This window comes from Rutidosis leptorrhynchoides, chromosome 2 (genome assembly GCF_046630445.1).
Source record: "Rutidosis leptorrhynchoides isolate AG116_Rl617_1_P2 chromosome 2, CSIRO_AGI_Rlap_v1, whole genome shotgun sequence".
NCBI classification, from domain to species: domain Eukaryota; kingdom Viridiplantae; phylum Streptophyta; class Magnoliopsida; order Asterales; family Asteraceae; genus Rutidosis; species Rutidosis leptorrhynchoides.
This window is the reverse complement of record NC_092334.1, coordinates 691,137,365-691,157,796: the sequence shown is the minus strand read 5'-3', so window position 1 is coordinate 691,157,796 and position 20,432 is coordinate 691,137,365. Positions and strand designations below refer to the sequence as shown.

At 31.6% G+C, this 20,432-nt stretch overlaps 1 protein-coding gene across 1 annotated transcript; it reads right to left on the bottom strand.

Annotated features, from left to right (window-relative positions):
* Nucleotides 1-2,532: 2,532 nt before the first annotated feature.
* Nucleotides 2,533-7,314, bottom strand: LOC139894664 (cytochrome P450 Tp4149-like). Its single transcript, XM_071878066.1, has 3 exons — nt 6,352-7,314; nt 2,873-3,500; nt 2,533-2,766 (listed from the first exon to the last, which is right to left on the bottom strand). The coding sequence occupies exons 1-2, from the start codon at nt 7,240-7,242 to the stop codon at nt 2,892-2,894; spliced, it is 1,500 nt and encodes a 499-aa protein (XP_071734167.1). The 5' UTR covers nt 7,243-7,314; the 3' UTR covers nt 2,533-2,766; nt 2,873-2,891.
* Nucleotides 7,315-20,432: the final 13,118 nt, after the last annotated feature.

The following is a 20,432-nucleotide window of genomic DNA, read 5'->3' as shown; positions in this document are numbered from 1 at the left end:
CACAATTCCCTTAAACAGCTTCTTCGTCTGTTCCCAGGGTACACCGGTCCGAAGCAGCGTACTGCCGGACTTAAACATTTGCGTGAAAGATAACTGAACGGGGAGACCTTTGTTGCGTTTGAGAGAATGAAACTACAATGTGTGTATAGTTAGTTATGTGCAAGTGTTTGTTGGTTTTTCTACTTCTTTTGCAAGAACTTAAGGCTCCCTTTTATAGCACACAATTTAACCTCAATCATGAAATCAATATTTAATTCACTTGTAACAGTCATAATTAAATCGATAGTTAAAGTCATATTAACAACGAAACCGTTATAAATTCAAAAAGAATTCGTAACCGAAAACCATTATAACTGAGTTTACTACAAGTTTTTAATTTCAAGATCAAACAACTAACCAACTAACTTTGAGATTCGATATCTCATTCACACATTTTTTAACTAATTTTCCAACAAGACGTTCTTTTTTTTGGGCGGGACGGGAAATGACTCAAAAATTGCTTGGGTTAAATGGGATGAGGTTCTTCTACATTATGGGGAGGGTGGGTTAAATTTGGGTTCTTTAAAAAGTAAAAACTTGGCTTTGATCGGCAAATGGTGGTGGAGGTTTAAAACCGAAGCCACTTCTTAGTGGCTCAAAGTTATTTCTAGCATTTATGGGCGATTGGGTGGTCTTGACTTTTGTAACAATTCTTTGTGTTCAAAAAACACTACTTGGTGTAACATTGTCAAAACAGGTGCGGAAGTTGACTCAATTGGAGTGGCATTTAGGAATTCTTTCGTCAAAGCATTAGGAAATGGAGACAACACTTCTTTTTGGAATGATACTTGGGTTGGCAACGAAGCTTTCAAAAACAGATTTAAAAGACTTTTCCTGTTGGAAACAAAAGCAGATGCAACAGTGAGAGATCGTACAGTTTGGGATGGTTCAAAGTGTTCGGGTATGTGGGAGTGGTCAAGGCTGCCCTCGGGTCGCACGCTTGGTGAATTAACCGAGCTGAATTCAGTGTTATCCGAGGTGGTTTTTGATCCCGCAAGTCCGGATAGTTGGCGTTGGTTACTAGCTGCAAATAGGTTGTTTACCACAAACAATCTGTCCAAATTGATTGATGCAAATGTATTAGCTACATGTACAAATCGAATGGAGACACTTCAAAACAATTTTGTTCCCAAAAAGGTGGAAGTATTCGTGTGGAGAGCAAGGAAGAAGCGACTACCGACATTAATTGAGCTTGATAAACGTGGAGTTGATTTACATTCCGTGTGTTGTCCACTTTGTGATGACGATATGAAAACGGTGGATCACATTCTTATCTTTTGCAAGCATGCGTATGAAGTTGGTTCAAAGTGTTTGAATGGTGGGGTTTGAATGTGACTACATCGTTAAGTATCAACGAAATGTTTCTTGGTCATTCAAACCTTGCGATGACGGAAAGTGGAGCTAAGATATGGCAAGCGGTTATTTGGATGTGCGGCTACCTCATATGGTAGAACCGAAACAAAAAAATTTTCAACAATAAATGTTGGAATGTTCCGGTTGCACTTTGCGAAATTCAAGTTAAATCCTACGAATGGGTCGCGAAACGTTCTCGAAGTATACATATCGATTGGCATAATTGGCTTCATAATCCTCAATCTTTTGTATTGTAATTGTTAGCTTACATCTTGTTGGTTAGCATGGTGCGAATGTTTAGTTGTTTGGCATGTCGTCTTTTTGTTATTGTACAGGAGACATCTTTGTAATATTCTCGGGTGTTTAATAATATTATTGTTTAAAAAAAAAAAAAAAAAAAAATCAACTCGCAAACAATTTCATGCGATTTGTGACCATATTCATATTCGGATGACATTTCTGGATAAGCAGAGGCGATTCTATGTTAATGGGTGTGGGGTCAAAGGACCCCACTACTTTGAAAAAATTTTACACTACGTAGTCTTCAAATTTTACAGGACACCACTAAATTTAAGTATAGGATCCCATATTTTTAAAAAATTTATGGTTTTTTAGAGGTAAATAACCACTAAAATACTCTTCAAATATAATTTTATTTGAAAATTTTTTTGGGACCCCATTGAATTTCTATCCTGGAGTCGCCACTGTGGATAAGGTTTCTTCAAATTTCGTTGATTCTTGTTTAAAATTAGTAATTTAATAAGAAAATCGTATCCAAATTTTATATTATCGTAAATCAGAAATCTCAAGAATCACAAGAACCGGCTTGCAATTTGCAAGTATCAAGTTGAAATAGTTGTGTCCGACAATCGCAAGTTGCAATTGCCACATGCTAGTCGCAGGCTTGTTTTTGCCACTTGCGTGAGTTTTTAATTTTTCTGTGAATTTTTACATATTTTAATTACGTTTTAATTAATATCCTTTTTAACACACTTGGACCGTTTATCCCTCATACCCAACCCAACCCAATTGCAAAATGGATCATTAAATAGCTGCCACAGACCAAATATTTACTGGGCCAGTTTTAATGCAGCCCAAATTACTAATCAACAATATTTAAACACCACATATCCACCTTTTAGAAACATATACAGTAACACCATAATACATTATTTTTCTAAAACATAATACATTGTCGAGTTAAGAATCAGATACATATAAAAAAACTTCATAATACAAATCTTCAAACAATTTTATGACAATACAAATCATCTTTATGAAATACACATTAGAGTTTGACAAAAAAAATAATTTCAATGACTTTATAAACGTTGGAGCAACCCTTGATCCATCATGGCTTGCATATCAAAGAACCTGCATCACACACGTTATTGTATTTGTAATTACTCATTAGGTCACAAGTTTGAATCAATTAGTTCCTAGAGCCAAAAAAGTAAATCAACAACAAAAACTTGCATACCATGAAGTCGCGCGCGATACTAGAAAAGACGAGTTGCCTTAACAAGTAAAGGAGACTTCTTGTGCAATGTAATGCTATTTGACTCACTCATATCCAAATTCCCATCTTTAACACCATTCGGCATCGACAGGTCGAATTTATATATCACATTTGCTAATGCAAGTTCGTACATAATGATAGCAAATTGAATACCAGGACATCCTCTTCGTCCAGCACCAAATGGAATCAACTCAAAATGATGCCCTTTATAATCAACAGAGTTATTCAAGAACCTCTCTGGCCTAAACTCTTCAGGTTGGGCCCACACATTAGGATCCCTTCCTATCGCCCAAGCGTTAATAATTGTTTGTGTTCCTGATGGTATGTCGTAGTCCATTAATTTGACATCTTGCATCGATTCGTGAGGAATAAGTAGTGGGATTGGGGGATACAAACGAAGCGTCTCTTTGACGGTTGCTTTAAGATACGGCATTTTGTCCAAATCGTTTTCGGATATCATAGATCTTCCTTGTGCTATTTCAGTAGCTTCTTGTTGTAGCCTTTTCATTACTTTTGGGTGTCTTATTAGCTCACTAATTGACCACACTAGACTTGCAAATGTAGTATCAGTTCCGGCAGCAAATACATCCTACAACAAACCTCATTAGTGACTATGAATTAGTGTGTTACATTGCACTTAAAACTTCTAAATTCATGGCACAGAATCATTATACAAGTCTTAACAAACTCACATTGATGGCGTACATTATTTGTTAGATTGGTTGATGTGTCGATTATATAAGTTTGATTTTGAATTTTACGCTTTTAAGACCATTCTCTACGCATGGGGGTATTGTTGTGGTGTTGTGAGAGTGCTTTTTGTTGATGTGACATTGCTGTGGGATGAAGGAGGCGTTGTGGTAAATGCATTGTTGTGGTGTTGTAGGTAATGTGCCAAAATATAATTAGTATTAAGTTAATAAGTAAATAAATAAATAAAGGTTTGGCCAATCAAATTCATCCTTCTCTATTGTAAATTTCGTGGTCCGTCCCACCACTAGACAACGAAAAAAACTAACAACAGCCCACAATAAAATGTGAAGACCGTTGTCAATAGCCACGTCAAACAACGAAATTTTCGTTGTTAACCGTTAGAAGTGGTCTAATGAAGGGGTCATGAGGATTGTGGCTTGAATATCACGTAATGTGTTGGGGTTGAAACTATCAACCCGTCCACCAAATCAAAAGACTAAAAATATTGAGTTGTAGCTCAACTGGTAGTGGCCTGCCTCTCTTAGCGAAAGGTCAGGCGTTCGACTCCGCTGGGCTGCAATATTGTACTCAATGTTATCCCTGACCTGAAATATTCATCCAGGTCGCCTTTCGCTTAGTGCGGGGGCAGCAAGGAGGGGGTTTTACCGGCCATGCCCTCGGATTGGTCCGAGTTTCCTCTAGAGCAGTAGTTGGGGGCGGGTTATACGCACAACTTCGGGAAGTGAACACGTGGGTGGTTTAGTTCCCCTGAGTAATTCCAAACTGATGTAAAAAATCATTAAAATTCACTTTTTCGGTCTCAATTTTGTTGCCACCCGAAAAAAAAACCTAGTAATTCAACAAATGTTGCCAAACTTTCCGGTTTAACATCTTACATTCATACATCTATCTCATTATCTATTTATTAAAGTTGGTTCAATTTAAAAATGATCTACAAAACGATAAAATGAAAGGTAGTGATACATTTACCACAATTTTTACTATATCCATCATGAAGCATTTATTAACATGTTGTACCGTACAATTAGATAATGCACAGTTATGGTAGATATAGTAAAGATTATACTCTCTGCGTCTCAAAATAAGTGTCTACCCTACTATTTATATTTGTTCAAAATAATTGTTCACTTTCTAAAAATACCCAATAAATATCATTAAACTCTCAAATTTACTCTTATTTATTACTTACAATCATTCATATTTTAAATAAATTCAGTTAAACTTACCTTAATTATATGGACAAAATCGACATTTATCATCAATATCTTAAATCTAACAAAAATAACCACCACACACTTTTTGGGACTGAGGGAGTAGTAGATTGAGTTTTGTTTTTCTTATTGTATGGAGTATTTCTTTATGATAAATTTACTATAATTGTGAATTGATAGTTTATATTGTAAGACCACTCACTGCGTAAGGCGTTGGTGTTGTGATGTTTTGGAGGTGATGAATTTTTGCTGACATATTATTGTTGTGGAATGGAGTGGGCACTCTGGTAAATGTTCTATTGTGGTGAAAAATAATTGGTTGATAAGTAAAAAGGTGAAAATAAATGATCTACTGACTAAAAAATCTTGGTTAAAAAAAAATTGCAAAAAAATTAAAATAATAATTTTTGAACTAATTGAAATCAACTTGGGCCGTTTTTGAGCCGGTGGGGCACCCCTATAATCAGTACAACGGATACCACAAATGCAAAAATTGTACTACGTAGTTGTCATTGTTGTGACACAACAATTGATTTTGTTGTGCCCCACAAGGAGTAGTCTAAGCGATGATTTTTTCCAGAGTAAAACAACATATCTAGTGTCATTTAGAACCATTATAATTATTTTTTTCTTTTTTATATTGAAAAATAAAGATAAAGATTAACCCATTAATTCAAGGTGGAAAAGTGAAAATTAATATATATATATATATATATATATATATATATATATATATATATATATATATATATATATAGCATACTGAATTTTTTTTAAATAGTAATATTTATAGGATATTTACAAAAATAGTTTTTCAAAGTCAAAATTTACAAAAATAGAGAAACCGGACTTTCAAATGCCGGTTTGCAATTTGTCACCCCAAACAGGCATTTCAAATACCGGTTTGCCTATATATATATATATATATATATATATATATATATATATATATATATATATATATATATATATATATATATATATATAGATCTTACAAACTTGTAATACGCTCCTTTTATTTTGAAAAATTTCAAAGCTCGTTTTTCTTTTAAAGGTTACAAAACAAAGCTCGATATATTTTGATACGGAGTAATACATATAGTTAACTAAATTTTACGAGTAAAAATATTTTCAAAAAAAAAAAAAAAAAAAAACTATATGTTCTTGAAAGATTTTAAAGCTCGTTTTGTTTTGAAAAGTTTTTACTCGTAAAATTTAATTAACTATATGTATTACGCCGTATCAAAATATATCGAGCTATGTTTTGAAAGATTTCAAAAAACTTTTCAAAATAAAATGAGCTTTAAAATTTTCAAAACAAAACGAGCTTACGAGTTTGTAAAATAAAAAATTAAAAAAAATTAAAAATTAAAAAAAATGCCACGTAGACAAGTTGCAAATCGGCATTTGAAATGCCAGTTTTCCTATTTTTGTAAATTTTGACTTTGAAAAACCATTTTTGTAATATACCTTATAAATAAAACTATTAAAAAAAAAAAATTCAAATTAACTTACCAATATTATAGCTTTAATGATATCTCTAGTAAGATCAAATCCAATAGCATCATCACTTTGTAAATTCAATAATATATCAACTAAATCTTTCTCTTCATTACTTTGAACATCAACATTTCTTCTCTTTTCTACATGTTCTTCAACAACACTTTCAAGAAAATCATTAAAATCTTTAGCAACTTTATCAGCTTTGTCATCTAAACCACTTAACCGATCAATCCACGACAACCATGGAATATAGTTTCCAATACAAATAACACCAAGCACATGAACAAACCGTTCCAATAAGTCCGTGAACTTTGACTCGCCATAAGTCCTCCCTATCGACGACTTACAAACAATGTTATTTATAAGCCGAAAACTCAATTCACTTACGTCCACCACTTGATCACAACTTTTTTCGATTTTTTGGATCATAAGTCTAATCTCTTGTTCCCTAACATGTTTAAATGATAGGACACGTGTACTATTCAATAAATGGACTACGGCAATACTTTTCACTTGCCTCCATTGTTCTCCATAAGGAGAAAATGTTATATCATTGGATCCGTACACAAGTTTGTCAACAATTTTTAACTTGGGTCGGTTACAAAATTTTAGATCATGGGTTTTCATGATCTCTTTAGCCATTTTGGCCGATGAAGCAACTAGGACGGGTGCACTACCAAAGTGCATCAACATTAGTGGGCCATGTTTTTGGGACAAGGCTTGAAGAGAGCGGTGTGGGCTCGAGCCTATTTGGTGTAGGTTTCCTATTATTGGAAGCTTTGGGGGAGATGGTGGTACATTTTTCTTGACCTTGAAATGAAATAATATCCATTTGAAACTGAAAATAGATATTATTGGTACAATGAGAATATAAAGAAGATAAGTTGATAAGAAAGAAAACATTGCCCAATTTATTTCTTGGCTAAAACATCTACCAGGAAATCTATGTTGATATGTTTGGTGGAATTTAACTTTATAACTAAATATATATAAAGCTCAAACCTTAATAGACAATAATGCATCAATATATTATTAGATCAGACCCATACGGACGTTGACAATTTGTGTGGTACCTATTCGCCCACCAATTATTTTTTTTATTTTTACAAAAAACAATAATAAAAATAGTGGATTCAAGTATCAAAAGTTATAAAACATAATCATCAGGAATCAAAAATCAGAAATCTAGTCTAAAACATACCGAATAAAGCGGTATGCTAAACAAAACGTAACCACCAACACGGTGGGAATACATTTAGAAAGCTAGCTAACAACAACAAACAAGGCTAAATTCTACAAACCCTAAATCCGAAAGCATCTAAATCATTTCTGTAACCATCGGGAGTATGCCGAGACCCGTTGAACCGTTAAGAATCGGAGAACAAGACAAACATCCCAGATGCCATGAAGCTTCCGAGCTGCTACAAGCGTAAACCCAACTGCAAAAAATCCGACCAACCCCCAAAATATAAAACATATCTTCAACCAGAAGATCGCCGCCAAGTCAAAATTCAGAAGGCGAGACTGAAAAAGTAAGGACAGACAAGAAACACACGGCTACTGGAAACCAACCCAAGACTGAATACTCGCCACAACCAGTCAACCACCTACACCCGCCCCTAAAGACAACTGGTATCAACCATCAACGGAGTGGTGGACTAATGGGCATCGAAGTACTCATAAAAAATGACTTAATTACCTTAAACTAGTTAAAGCAAGTAAGGATTCGCCACGAGAGATTGTGGTTAAAAGCAAGCAGTTTTCATGAATTGTTTGTAATTAACTAATTTTCAGAAGAAAAAAATTAGAAAGACTTAAACTTTATATATTTTAAAGCAAGAAAGCAGAACAAATAATCAAAAACAAAAAGTTGTGATCAATAAATTAAAAGCTTTATCCCTTCCAATTTCCAATTGTGCGGTTATCATTCAAACAAATATTATGCTCATCAAAATTTCGTCTAAATCACTTAGACATGATTTCTTATGTTTATTAAAGCGATTATATTGCTTACAATTATTATGCAACCTAAACACTTGTCCTTATCCCTAACTAAATTAACACTAAATGAATCAAGCATAATATGTTAAATCAATATAATACGTCTTGCAATAATCAACATTAAAAAACTTGCATTAAACAATCACTTAATCAATTAACGATTCATAAATCAAATGACTAAATCAATACAAATCATGGATCACATGAATATTGAATAAAATCATAAATACAACAATTTTTTATTCAAAGTAAAAAATAAAAAGTCTTAGAGTATGCTCATGGTGATGAACATGATGAATAATGAAGAACGATGGACGGATCTTGGAACCCTATTTATAGTTGTGATGTATCTTGGTCCCAAGTCAAAATAACCCATTAAAGTTTCAGCCGATATTTTCCAAAAATAGAATGTCAATAAATACGGCATTCCAGGCGTAAAGATACGTCGAACCCTCTTCTGTCGTATAACTTTGCGGTATAAATACGGCTCAAAGGTGTCTGTTATGATTTTCAATACAAGGGCCGTAAAAAAACGCATGAGGTGGCGTATGTTTACGCCAACAGCAAAATTCAACACTTCTTCAATTTTAACACTTTTTCATGCGTATCACGTCTAATATTTGAATAACATCAAAGCTATCGAAAATGTCTCGTTTTAAACAATTAAAATATCTTCATAGAAACATAAATGTAAGCGTAAATTATCGATAGATCAAGGACCACCCAACCGGCCAACAGAGGTTAACCACGACGCCACTATAAACCACCGAAACCCTATGATTACCACCAACAGGGTGGTGAACCACCACTGATACCTGTAGGAAGTCACAAAGACAGGAGAAATGAGAACCACCACATGACAGTAACTTCTAGTGGCCACCACCAACTAAGCGGTGGCCACCATCCACCGCAGTCCCTATCAACTTCGACGGACATTCCGACAAGAATCGGGCGTTGACCAAATGGAAAAAGGAGATCCGAGTTACCATAGTCAAGCCCACCACGAGAACGATGTCGGAAGAGACTATGGCGGCCGAATCCCCCATTCATCTTCCAGAAAGTGAAAAAGATATGAGATCGGAGCATAAACGAGACCAGATGACCAATGTAGCTCATTGACTGAAAATGGGAACCCAAGCACACATAACCATACTCACTACGAGAACGGTGTTGGAGAGTGACCACAATAGCTGGATAATAATAAAAATAATAATAATAATAATAATAATAATAATAATAATAATAATAATAATAATAATAATAATAATATTGTTATAATAATAATAATATAGATATGGATAGTCAATTTTGGTGTATACATATAGTCAATTTTGGTACACAAAGTATGTATTTTTATTGAGATTTTAGGCTATAAATACTCATGAATGCAAGCATTAAACTTGCACCATTTCTCACACTTACAAAGTGTTTCTTTCTTTCTCTCCATTATCATCTTTGTTCTTACACTTCATTATTAGTATTCTAAATCAAGAATCAAATCACTAAAGGTAGTTATAAGCCTACTGAATTATAACATCAAGAATCAAACCACTAAAGGTAGTTATAAGCCTACTGAATTATAACATCAAGAATCAAACCACTAAAGGTAGTTATAAGCCTATTGAATTATAACACGTTATCAGCACGATAATCTTAATACTAAATATGGTTGGCTCTGCCACCAAAACGATATATGGTCGGTTATACCACCAAAATGATATATGGTCGGTTATACCACCAAAATGATATATGGTCGGTTATACCACCAGAATGATATAGGTCGGTTATACCACCTGAAAAAATATATGGTCGACACTGTCGCCAAATTTTCATTTATGTTTACTAATATTTATATTTTTGTTATATAACATTTATTTATGATTGCTTACACATGGTCGACACTGTCACCTACTTATCATTTATGTTATATTAAATTTATGTTTAATGTTTATATACTTATGAATATAAATTGACTCTAATTTATCATGATGTTTGTTTTAATTTTTGATAATAGAAAATGTCGAATCTGGAAAAGCTTAAATTTACTCCTTTAGAATCAACTGGAAACAACTACATGCCATGGGTTATAAAAGTAAAAATGCATCTTAAATCAATGGGCATTCTTGAAACCATAAATGAAAACAACACTTGTTCTGAAAAAGAACAAGCTACGGCATGTTGCTTTATTCATCAACATATTGATGAATGCTTACAAAATAATTATGTGACTGTAGAAGATCCCCATGTTTTATGGGAAGGTCTCAAAAGCAGATTCAATAATCAAAGAGAAATTTTACTTCCAGCTGCAATGGAGCAATGGAGAACATTAAGGTTCCAAGACTTTAAGAAAGTAAATGAATACAGCTCAGCTCTGTATAATACATGTTCACAACTTAAATTCTGTGGACATGAAATTAGTGATGCAGACATGATGGAGAAAACTTTCTCCACAATGAATGCTGCAAACATCACAGTGCAAAGAAATTTGAGAATGCTAAAGTTCAAAACATATCCTGAACTTAATTCATATCTCTTAGTTGCAGAGCAAAATGATGAGCTATTAATGAAAAATCAGCAATCCCGTCCTACTGGTACACTTGCAATCCCTGAAGCAAATACTGCAAATAATTATAAACAGGGACAAGGACGCGGGCAAGGTCGTGGTTATAATAACCATCACCATCATCATGCCAAAAGCCATAACTATGGTAGAAACCATCCTTATGGTAATGGTAATGGGCGTGGACGTGGTCGTGGTCGTGGCCGTGGTGGTCAAAGAAATAGTAATCCACGAAAATATAAATATCAACCACAAAACAAGCCCATTAAACAAGATGTTGAAGAAAATTCTTCTAAAAATTCTGAAGAATCTTGCTACAGATGTGGTAGAATGGGCCACTGGGCTAATACTTGCCGAACATCTAAACATCTTGTTAAGATGTATCAGGATTCGCTGAAAGGTAAAGAAAAGGAAGTAAATTTTGTGGATAATATTGATCCAACAGTCACTGAGAAACCATCTGATTTATATGAAGATTTCTTGAATGTTTAAGTTGTGTGTCTTTTGAAAAATAAACGATTTAATATCGTCTGTCTTTGTCATTATGTTTGCTAAATGTTTCAGTACTATCTATTTGCGTTTAAAATATTGTGTAATATTAATGTACTCACTATTTATTTCTTATATATGAAGTTCAATATGAATTTTGCTGGAATACAACATCAATCAAGTGGTGGAGATCTCTGTATAGCAGACAGTGGAACTACACACACTATACTTAAATCCGAGAAATATTTTATTGATCTAAAACCAACGGAAGGAACTATACATACAATATCAGGACCTGCTAACTTGATAAAAGGGATAGGAAAGGCAAATTTCATACTACCAAATGGTACAAAATTTTTAATAAATGATGCCTTATTTTCTCCCAAGTCAAGCAGAAATTTATTGAGTTTCTCCGACATATACCTTAACGGGTATGATTATCAGTCAGTGACAACAGAAAATGAGAAATATTTAAGTATCACTGACAAGAGTCATGTGGTTGAAAAACTGCCAAGACTTAGTTCTGGATTACATTATACACATATAAATGTACCAGAAATACATATGGTAGTTAACGAAAAATATATTGATCCTGGTGTATTCAGTTTATGGCATAACAGATTAGGCCATCCAGGATCAACAATGATGAAAAGGATTATTGAATGTACTCATGGACATCCACTAAAGGATAGAAAAATCCATCATGATACAATGGTTCCATGTACATCTTGCTCTCTTGGAAAATTGATAACTAGACCCTCACCACTTAAGGTTGAGAAAGAATCACCAATGTTTCTTGAAAGAATTCAAGGTGATATATGTGGACCAATTCATCCACCATGTGGACCATTTAGATATTTCATGGTTCTAATAGACGCATCTAGCAGATGGTCTCATGTTTGTCTGTTATCAAGCCGTAATGTGGCATTTGCAAAATTTCTTGCCCAAATTATTAAATTGAGAGCTCATTTTCCTGATTACACCATTAAAAGGGTGAGACTTGATAATGCTGGTGAATTTACATCTCAAGCATTTAATGACTATTGCATGTCTATAGGAATTGTTGCTGAACATTCTGTTGCTCATGTGCATACACAAAATGGTTTAGCCGAGTCATTGATTAAACGTTTACAGTTAATCGCTAGACCATTGATAATGAGAACAAAACTCCCTGTATCTATATGGGGTCATGCAATTTTACATGCTGCTGCATTGATTCGCATCAGACCAAGTGCAAGTCATAAATATTCCCCCCTACAACTTGCTTTTGGTCAAGAGCCAAATATTTCCCATCTTAGAACATTTGGTTGTGCAGTGTATGTTCCAATTGCGACACCACAACGTACAAAAATGGGTCCTCAAAGGAGGTTGGGAATATATGTTGGATATGAAACATCTTCAATATTAAGGTATATTGAACCTATGACAGGTGACGTTTTTACAGCACGTTTTGCTGATTGTCATTTTAATGAAACATTGTTCCCTAGATTAGGGGGAGAAATGAAAAATAAAGAAAATGATGTTTCATGGTGTGAACCTCAATTAAAGTATCTTGATCCTCGCACAAAAGAATGCGAGACAGAAGTTCAAAAGATAATGCATATACAAGAACTTGCAAATCAATTGCCTGATGCATTTACAGATACAAAAACGGTGACAAAATCATATATACCAGCAGTAAATACTCCAGCTCGAATTGAAATTCCAAAAGCTGGCAATAACGTCACTCATGAATCTTTGCCACGTCAGAAACGTGGAAGACCAATCGGTTCAAAGGATAAAAATCCTCGAAAAAGAAAATCAGCTGATAATGAAGTAAAAGAAAGTGTTCAAGAAGAACCACAAATCAGTACTCCTACTGCAGAGGAGATTGATGATGTCAATACAGAAATTGCAATCAATTATGCATATTCAAAAATATTATGGAACCGAAATGAAATGAAAAATCTTGATGAGAAATTTTCATTTAATGTTGCATATGACATCATGAATAATGATGATGATCCAGAACCAACATCTATGGTTGAATGTCAAAATAGACATGATTGGGCTCAATGGAAAGAAGCAATACGAGCTGAATTAGAATCACTCAATAAAAGAAAAGTTTTCGGATCCATCATTCTCACTCCTAAAGATGTGAAACCTGTAGGATACAGATGGATTTTTGTCCGAAAAAGAAATGAGAAAAATGAAGTTACAAGGTATAAAGCTAGACTTGTAGCTCAAGGTTTTTCTCAAAGACCGGGAATTGATTATGAAGAAACTTATTCTCCTGTTATGGATGCAATTACTTTTAGGTACTTAATCAGTCTGGCAGTTTCTAAAAATTTAGAAATGCATCTCATGGATGTTGTGACTGCTTATCTATATGGATCACTTGATAGTGATATATATATGAAGATACCTGAAGGATTTAAGGTACCAGAAGCATCAAATGCAAAACCCAAAGAAATGTATTCGATTAAATTACAAAGATCTTTATATGGGTTAAAACAATCGGGACGTATGTGGTATAACCGATTAAGTGATTACTTGATAAGCAAAGGGTATACAAATAATCTTACTTGCCCTTGTGTTTTCATTAAGAAAACAACATCCGGATATGTGATCATAGCTGTTTATGTTGATGATCTTAACATCATAGGTACAAATAAAGAGATCCATGAAGCCATTCAACTTCTAAAGAAAGAATTTGAAATGAAAGATCTCGGAAAAACCAAGTATTGCCTTGGTTTACAAATTGAGCATATGCCTAATGGTTTACTTGTACATCAAACAACATATACTGAAAAGATTTTGAAACGTTTCAATATGGACAAGGCAAAACCATTAAGTACTCCTATGGTTGTTAGATCACTCAATGTTGAAGCTGATCCATTTCGTCCATGTGAAGATCAAGAAGACATTCTTGGACCAGAAGTACCATATCTTAGTGCAATTGGAGCTCTTATGTATCTTACAAATTGTACAAGACCTGACATTTCTTTTGCAGTTAATTTGTTGGCAAGGTTCAGCTCTGCTCCTACCAAAAGACACTGGAATGGGATCAAACACATATTTCGATACCTTCGAGGAACTACTGATTTAGGATTATTTTATTCTAACGAATCAAAACAAGATTTGGTTGGTTATGCAGATGCAGGTTATTTATCTGATCCACATAAAGCTAAATCTCAAACTGGATATGTATTCCTAAATGGAGGTACTGCAATATCATGGCGTTCTCAAAAACAAACACTTGTTGCTACATCGTCAAATCATGCCGAAGTGATTGCATTACATGAAGCTACTCGAGAATGTTTTTGGTTGAGATCAATGACACAACTCATTACTGATTCTTGTGGACTAGAACGCGATAAAAGTCCAACAACTATCTATGAAGATAATGCAGCTTGCATAGCACAGATGAAAGAAGGGTATATCAAAAGTGACCGAACAAAACACATACCACCTAGATTCTTCTCATACACTCAAAATCTCATTAAGGACAACCAGATTGAAATGAGATATGTGCAATCTAGCAAAAACTCTGCTGATCTTTTCACGAAAGCACTTCCAACTGCTATTTTCAGAACACACGTTCATAACATTGGCATGAGACATGTTCAAAAGATGTAACAGCTGAAGCGATGTCTACTTGAGGGGGAGTCAACTCCATGCTGCACTCTTTTTTCCTTAGCTAAAGTTTTTTTTCCCACTGGGTTTTCTTTAGCAAGGTTTTTAACGAGGCAGTAATTTATAGTTGATCTTCAACAAAATAAAATTGCTATCCAAGGGGGAGTGTTATAATAATAATAATATAGATATGGATAGTCAATTTTGGTGTATACATATAGTCAATTTTGGTACACAAAGTATGTATTTTTATTGAGATTTTAGGCTATAAATACTCATGAATGCAAGCATTAAACTTGCACCATTTCTCACACTTACAAAGTGTTTCTTTCTTTCTCTCCATTATCATCTTTGTTCTTACACTTCATTATTAGTATTCTAAATCAAGAATCAAATCACTAAAGGTAGTTATAAGCCTACTGAATTATAACATCAAGAATCAAACCACTAAAGGTAGTTATAAGCCTACTGAATTATAACATCAAGAATCAAACCACTAAAGGTAGTTATAAGCCTATTGAATTATAACAATTATTATTATTATTATTATTATTATTATTATTATTATTATTATTATTATTATTATTATTATATTATTATTATTATTATTATTATTATTATTATTATTATTATTATTATTATTATTATTATTATTATTATTATTATTATTATTATTATTATCCTCATCGGGCCGACATACAGATTTGTATCTAAACCAATTTGCGGACTCGAACCCGTAAAAAAAACTTGAACCCATTTTCATACCCGGCCCTAGGTCCTAGACCCTATACCCAGATCCAAATCCGGCCCAAGAGTTATGGGTTTCGGATTTCTCCATCGAAGAGAGGTCTTTTTAGCATCCCTTCCTCCAAAGCTTAATAAGGTTAGTGCGAAAATGGGGTTAATGGAGGCCGGAGCAACGGAAGGTAGTGAGGAAGCTTGAAAAACGAGATGGGTTTTGAAAAATAAAGAAAAGAGAAAGTTAGTATCTATAATGTATTATTTAATACTATCATTTTAAAATTGTTTACCAATTCAATGCTACCTATCCATTAAATCTGGAAAAAATATACATTTTCTGTTCTATAGTTTATTGTGTTAGGTGTCTTCATTGACTTTAAATTATCATTTTTCTTACTTTTGATATGATAAATTTCCAACTATTTATTTATTATGGGTTGTTATTTTAGCTATAGATTATTCGGTTCAGAAAGTACAAGATAACCCGTAATTCAAAAATTCATATGTATGTTTTATGTTCGAAATAGTAGTAATACTAAGTGGAATATGTAGAGACCCGTCCTAATCCATCTGGACGAAGTCCACATCGATTACAAACGATTCACAATAGTTGATTACATCGCGAGGTACTTGACCTCTATATGATACATTTTACAAACATTGCATTCGTTTTTAAAAGACAAACTCGCTTTACATCGAAAGTTGACGGCATGCATACCATTTCATAATATATCCAACTATAATTGACTTAATAATAATCTTGATGAACTCGACGACTCGAATGCAACGTCTTTTGAAATATGTCATGAATGACTCCAAATAATATCTCTAATACGAGCAAATGCACAGCGGAAGATTTCTTTCATACCTGAGAATAAACATGCTTTAAAGTGTCAACCAAAAGGTTGGTGAGTTCATTAGTTTAACATAAATAATCATTTCCATCATTTTAATAGACCACAAGAATTTCATTTCCAGTTCTCATAAATATACGTCCCATGCATAGAGACAAAAATATCATTCATATGGATTGAACACCTGGTAACCGACATTAACAAGATGCATATAAAAATATCCCCTATCATTCCGGAAAATCCTTCGGACATGATATAAACAACATCGAAGTACTAAAGCATCCGGTACTTTGGATGGGGTTCGTTAGGCCCAATAGATCTATCTTTAGGATTCGCGTCAATTAGGCGTGCACTAATTCTCAAAATTAGTGATGTTCCTTAATTCTTAGGTTACCAAGCAAAAAGGGGCATATGCGGCTTCGATCATTCAACCATATAATGTAGTTTCGATTAGTTGTGTCTATTTCGTAAAACATTTATAAAAGCGCATGTATTCTCAGCCCAAAAATATAAAGGGTAAAAAGACAAATGAAATTCACCTAATGTATTTTGTAGTAAAAATACATATGACTATATTGAACAATGCAGGGTTGGCCTCGGATTCACGAACCTATATCATTTGTATATTTATTAATACATGTAATCGTAATTGAATGAACATATATACAAATTTATTGGTTACACCATTTTTATGTTAATAATATATATTTTTAATTTGTATATACATTCAAAATAACTATTATTTTACCGTTATATTAATATATATGTATATCTGCTTAGTGTTATATTATAAATACTTAAATTGTTATATATGAATATTTCTAAGAATAATTTGTTATTATATATTTATAATCTTAACAACGTCGTTAGAACTTTTATTTTAATAGTTATAATTATTTTGAATAATAATACTTACATTAATCTAGTTAATATTAATAACAATGATGATAATAATAATAATAATAATAATAATAATAATAATAATAATAATAATAATAATAATAATAATAATAATAATAATAATAATAATAATACATAATGATAATACTAATAATATTCCTAATCATAATAATGTTAATAATACTAAAATGACACATTTTATAATAATCTTACTTATAAAAATATAATAATGATAAATAATGTTCCTAATACTTATAGCTATAAATACGATATTATAATACTAACAATATCCATAATAATAATAATAATAATAATCCTAATGTTAATACTTTGTAGGTAATAATAATATTAGTAACAATTTACTTAGCCTAATCATAACAATAATAATAATAAGTGTTAATTAATAATACTAATAAAAATTATAATTCTAATACTTAATGATAATAATAATAATAACAATAATATTAATAATCATAATAATAACAATAATAAAAATTAATATTAATATTAATAATAATAATTTGATGAAGGAACTACCTCAAAAACGATTTTCTAAAAAGAGTTGCCCCAGACCGGGCTCGAACCCGAGACCTCTCGTATATCTCAACACCCTCACAACCATTAGACCAATTCGTGTTTATCTGATTATAAACCATCTCATTTATACTTAACTGTTCTTCTGCTTTCTCCTCTTCTTCCTCAAAACACAAACGACCCAAGCTCGAACTAGTTATTATACCATTTGGTGTAGCTGTTTTAAACAGAAACGTTTAACTATAATATCTTGATTAATAGCAGGGTTAACAGATTAAAAATGAAGACATTAAAACTTATACAGCAGCAAAAAATATATATATATATATATATATATATATATATATATATATATATATATATATATATATATATATATATATATATATATATATATATATATATATATATATATGGTTCGTGAAGAACACTTTTGACTCCAATTTGATTTTTGAAATCCAGACACTTTTAGATGACGATTACAAAACAATATATGTTCTAAATCACTTATAGAACCTTTATGGATCCTTAATTTAAACAGAACTAGCCTTTATAATTTAAATTTAATTAAAGAACACCAATCTGACTTTTGACATTAATACTTGACTTCTAAAATTAGAATTCAATTTCAAGAATTGAATCCTTAGATTTTGCAGATAGTCTCAGTATAAGATTTCTAATGTATCTGCATCTTTACATTTTATTAATTCATTCGAATTCTAGATAAAGTTCATCACCGTCATGAAGACTATGAACCTCAACATTGAAATCGAATTTTAAATGTTTTTGATCAAGATTCTTAAATGAAAAAAGTTCTAACTTGTTATAGGAAACTTTCTGGATATTCATTTAAATTTAAAACATTGAAACGATCACAAATTTTACGATGAACAAATTTGTTTGACTTTTTGAAAATCAACTTTGACTTCAAAATTTGAATTCGATATAGAAATTTGGCAATTGAAACTTTCCAGATAGTTTAATTAAAAGATTCTTAACAAAACTACATTAACACATTTTAAAATTTATTACGAAATCGTTCTGATTAATTTATGAAGTGAAAACAGAGCAGTACCTTGTTTGTTCTTCAGTATCTGATTAATTTCAGTTTAAAGAAAATCTGTTAAGGGTTTTTGGTGACTCATAATTGATAAAGTGAGATTGTGTAGATCAATTATCACTGGCATCATTTGTTTTATATTTCTATTGGGTCGACAGGTTACTCAATTTGTACAGAAAAATAAAATAAATAAGAAAATATAAAAACAGAAACTTGATATCGATGTTAAACAGATTTTGGCTCTGTATATATGGATTGGAATCGATTATGATATAAATTTTGGACAGAAAGGATGATAGAATATCATTGATGTTGATGTTAAACAGATTATATGCGATACAGATTTATATATTTGATTATATATATTATAATTAATAATAAATATATGTAATTAATAATAATTATATTAATAAATATAATAATAATAGGTTATGTCTTAAAACCATGCTTATATCAATTTTCATATATATGTATATATAATTTATATTAATTTTAATAATACAACCATGAATATTTAATATTAATTAATATTAATAATAATAATGAAACTAATAATAATAATAATAATAATATAATTAATAATATTAATATCATAATAATATTAATAAGAATAATGATAATAATAACTTTAAATAAAAATGATAATTTTAATAATCAAATTAATAATAATACTTTTATCAATCATATTAATAATTAAAATTATAATTTTACAAATAAAAATGGTACTAATAATGATAACAAAAAAATTAAATGCATCAAACTTTATATCTATATGTTATTTTAGTATTACTATTAATGATGAAAATAATAATGATCTTATTATAACATAAAAATGATATTAACAATGATAACAATAATATTTGTAACAATAATATCATAACAATTTATATGTATAAATTTTCATCTTCATATATTTTTTTTTTTTAATTAATAAAAATACTATCACTAAATTTTTAATATTGATATTGATATTAGTATAACAATCATATCTGTAATTACAATAATCATATTAATATATTATAATTATACCGTATATATTATATGATAACATACGTTTATTATTTATACAATTTAATATATTATGTTATATGTGTTTGCATATTAAATATAATTGGCTTATATATTTTTAAGTATTATATATATAATTACATTTATATATACATAATTATTTACAAACAATTGTTCGTGAATCGTCGGGAATGGTCAAAAGGGCAAGTACATTCATGTAACTATTCCAAAGTTTTCGAGACTCAACATTACAGAATTTGCTTATCGTATCGAAATCAAATAAGATTCAAGTTTAAATTTGGTCGGAAATTCCCGGGTCATCACAATACCT